Source organism: Uranotaenia lowii, unplaced genomic scaffold (genome assembly GCF_029784155.1).
Source record: "Uranotaenia lowii strain MFRU-FL unplaced genomic scaffold, ASM2978415v1 HiC_scaffold_64, whole genome shotgun sequence".
Classification (NCBI taxonomy): Eukaryota; Metazoa; Arthropoda; class Insecta; order Diptera; family Culicidae; genus Uranotaenia; species Uranotaenia lowii.
Window position 1 is genome coordinate 112,501 of NW_026598578.1, and position 2,326 is coordinate 114,826.

Genomic DNA, 2,326 nt, shown 5'->3' on the forward strand with positions numbered 1-2,326 from the left:
GGCAAAAAATCATTTTTTTCGATTTTTTCTGGTCGGGGTTCGTGCGAAAAACCTTGAATTTTTTGAATCTTGCAAAATTTTAAACTTGAAAATTTGTCGGCAAAAAATCATTTTTTTTCGATTTTTTCTGGTCGGGGGTCGTGCGAAAAACCTTGAATTTTTTGAATCTTGCAAAATTTTAAACTCGAAAATTTTTCGGCAAAAAATCATTTTTTTTGATTTTTTTTGGTCGGGGGTCGTGCGAAAAACCTTGAATTTTTTGAATCTTGCAAAATTTTAAACTCGAAAATTTTTCGACAAAAATTTATTTTTTTCGATTTTTTCTGGTCGGGGGTCGTGCGAAAAACCTTCAATTTTTTGAATCTTGCAAAATTTTAAACTGAAAATTTTTCGGCAAAAAATCATTTTTTTTCGATTTTTTTTTGGTCGGGGGTCGTGCGTAAAACCTTGAATTTTTTGAATCTTGCAAAATTTTAAACTCGAAAATTTTTTTTTTTGGTCGGGGCCGTTTTTCGCGCGACTCCCGAGTCGGGGTTCGCGCGATAAACCTTGACTCTAGCGGCCAGATGAGCCTCATTGAATTTTTTTAATCATGCAAAATTTTCCACTATGCTTCTAAAATTGATACCTTCTTTTTTAATATTATTTGATTGTTAAGACTAATGTTGACATGCTAAACCAACATAAGAATCTGAATGCATATATTACGAAGTTGTAATCGAGTTTCTTTGCACATAGGAAAAGGCAAAACATCTTTTATTTAGGTATAAACAATTTTTATTGAACATCCGGTTTTAAACTTTAGGTTTTTTGGGTAGCGAACCGAATGCCGATATCACGGTTCCCTTCGTTCCGGTCGCTGTAGTGGTTAGAGGTTGCGTTACCATTCCGGCTGGCTTCAGCACTGCCGCTGAGCCAACTGCTCCTGGTGCTGCTCCCAGAACACCCGGTTGATCCCATTTGGATTTGCGCTTTTTGGATTCATCAGTCGGGTCAACCTTTTTCACCCCGACTTGAATTTCCGTTTTGCTTTCCTTGCGGGCCTTTTCAATCTTCTCCATCTCTACCTTCTGAGCCTTGGCCAACTCTTCGTAGTATGATTCTTTACCCCACTGGAAAGGGTCGAATATTTCCGGCGGATAGTTTGTGCCCATTTCATTAATGTCGCAGAATTGGATAAGTTTCTCGTAGATACTGGGGTTGCGAAATTCCTTTCGCTCCTGGATAATCCTATTGGTATCCATGTTTGAATTCCGCATCTTTTCGTACAAAGTCGAAATCTTGTCTTGCAATTCTAGTGAGCATTTACCTTTAGGTTCTGGGGGTAAACTAAATCCGTACAGCTTGGCTCGATCAATTTTTTTTGGGGATGTTGTTTCTGGTTTTGGTATTTCATCGTCTGACATATCCATTTGCTCTTGTTCGCGATGGGGAGATACATTTTCTTCATCCGATACAATGGTATCATCGAAGTAGCTAACCAACCGGAGGGCTTTTTTACGAGATCCGGTGGATTCAGATGAATTGCCGGCCGCAGCTATCGGTGGAACAGGCGATGGTGAGGACTTTGCTATATTTAGAACCGGATTTACGGGTGACGCAGCAGAACTCTCGGATTGCTCGTTCAATGGCGTTGGCTGTCGTGAACGAATCCTAGCCTGGAAATACAAACGATTTTTTTTTAAATTGTGTTTGAAATGAAAAATATTTGCCAACCTGTGAGGAAGTACTCTCTCCATCCGATTGTACTGAGCCTTCTTCCGATTTATTATCGTCCTCATTTTCAGAGTCTGTATAGGTAGCAGTTAAAGATGCTAGCGCTGAGTTTTTCGCACTCATGCTTAAACTGGCTTCTCTCAAAAAGATTAATTTTTAAAATTGATTCCAACACAAATTACAAACGATGCATCTGAAACTTCTTCTCCTCTTCTTTATGGCCAGCTGTTCTTTCAATGCATCTGAAACTGAATTCTGACCTGGGTTGCCAGGTGCCCAGATTTGTCTGTAAAACCAAGACTTTTGACCCCTCGTCCAGATATTGGTCAGACACAGATTTTGCCCAGATTTTTGCTCAGAGTGCCCAGATTTCACAGACTTTTGAAATTGAGTGATGAAATCATCGGATTTGATCCGTAAGTGCCAGATTAGACTATGAATCTCGCTTGTATGCACGGGTATTTGATCAATCATTCATTAAACTTATTTTTTGTACATAAGATCGGCATTGTACGTGGTAGAAAACCGTGTTAGTTATATAGTTCTCAACTCGACCTACACCCCCCCCCCCCCAAACCCCGCTCACACGCATCGTCAAAATTCTGGTTCA

At 39.7% G+C, this 2,326-nt stretch overlaps 1 protein-coding gene across 1 annotated transcript; it reads right to left on the reverse strand.

Annotated features, from left to right (window-relative positions):
• Nucleotides 1-760: 760 nt before the first annotated feature.
• Nucleotides 761-1,967, reverse strand: LOC129760516 (SAP30-binding protein). The gene is made up of 2 exons (XM_055758167.1): nucleotides 1,717-1,967; nucleotides 761-1,658 (listed from the first exon to the last, which is right to left on the reverse strand). Exons 1-2 carry the CDS (start codon nucleotides 1,837-1,839, stop codon nucleotides 795-797), a joined length of 987 nt encoding a protein of 328 aa, XP_055614142.1. The 5' UTR covers nucleotides 1,840-1,967; the 3' UTR covers nucleotides 761-794.
• Nucleotides 1,968-2,326: the final 359 nt, after the last annotated feature.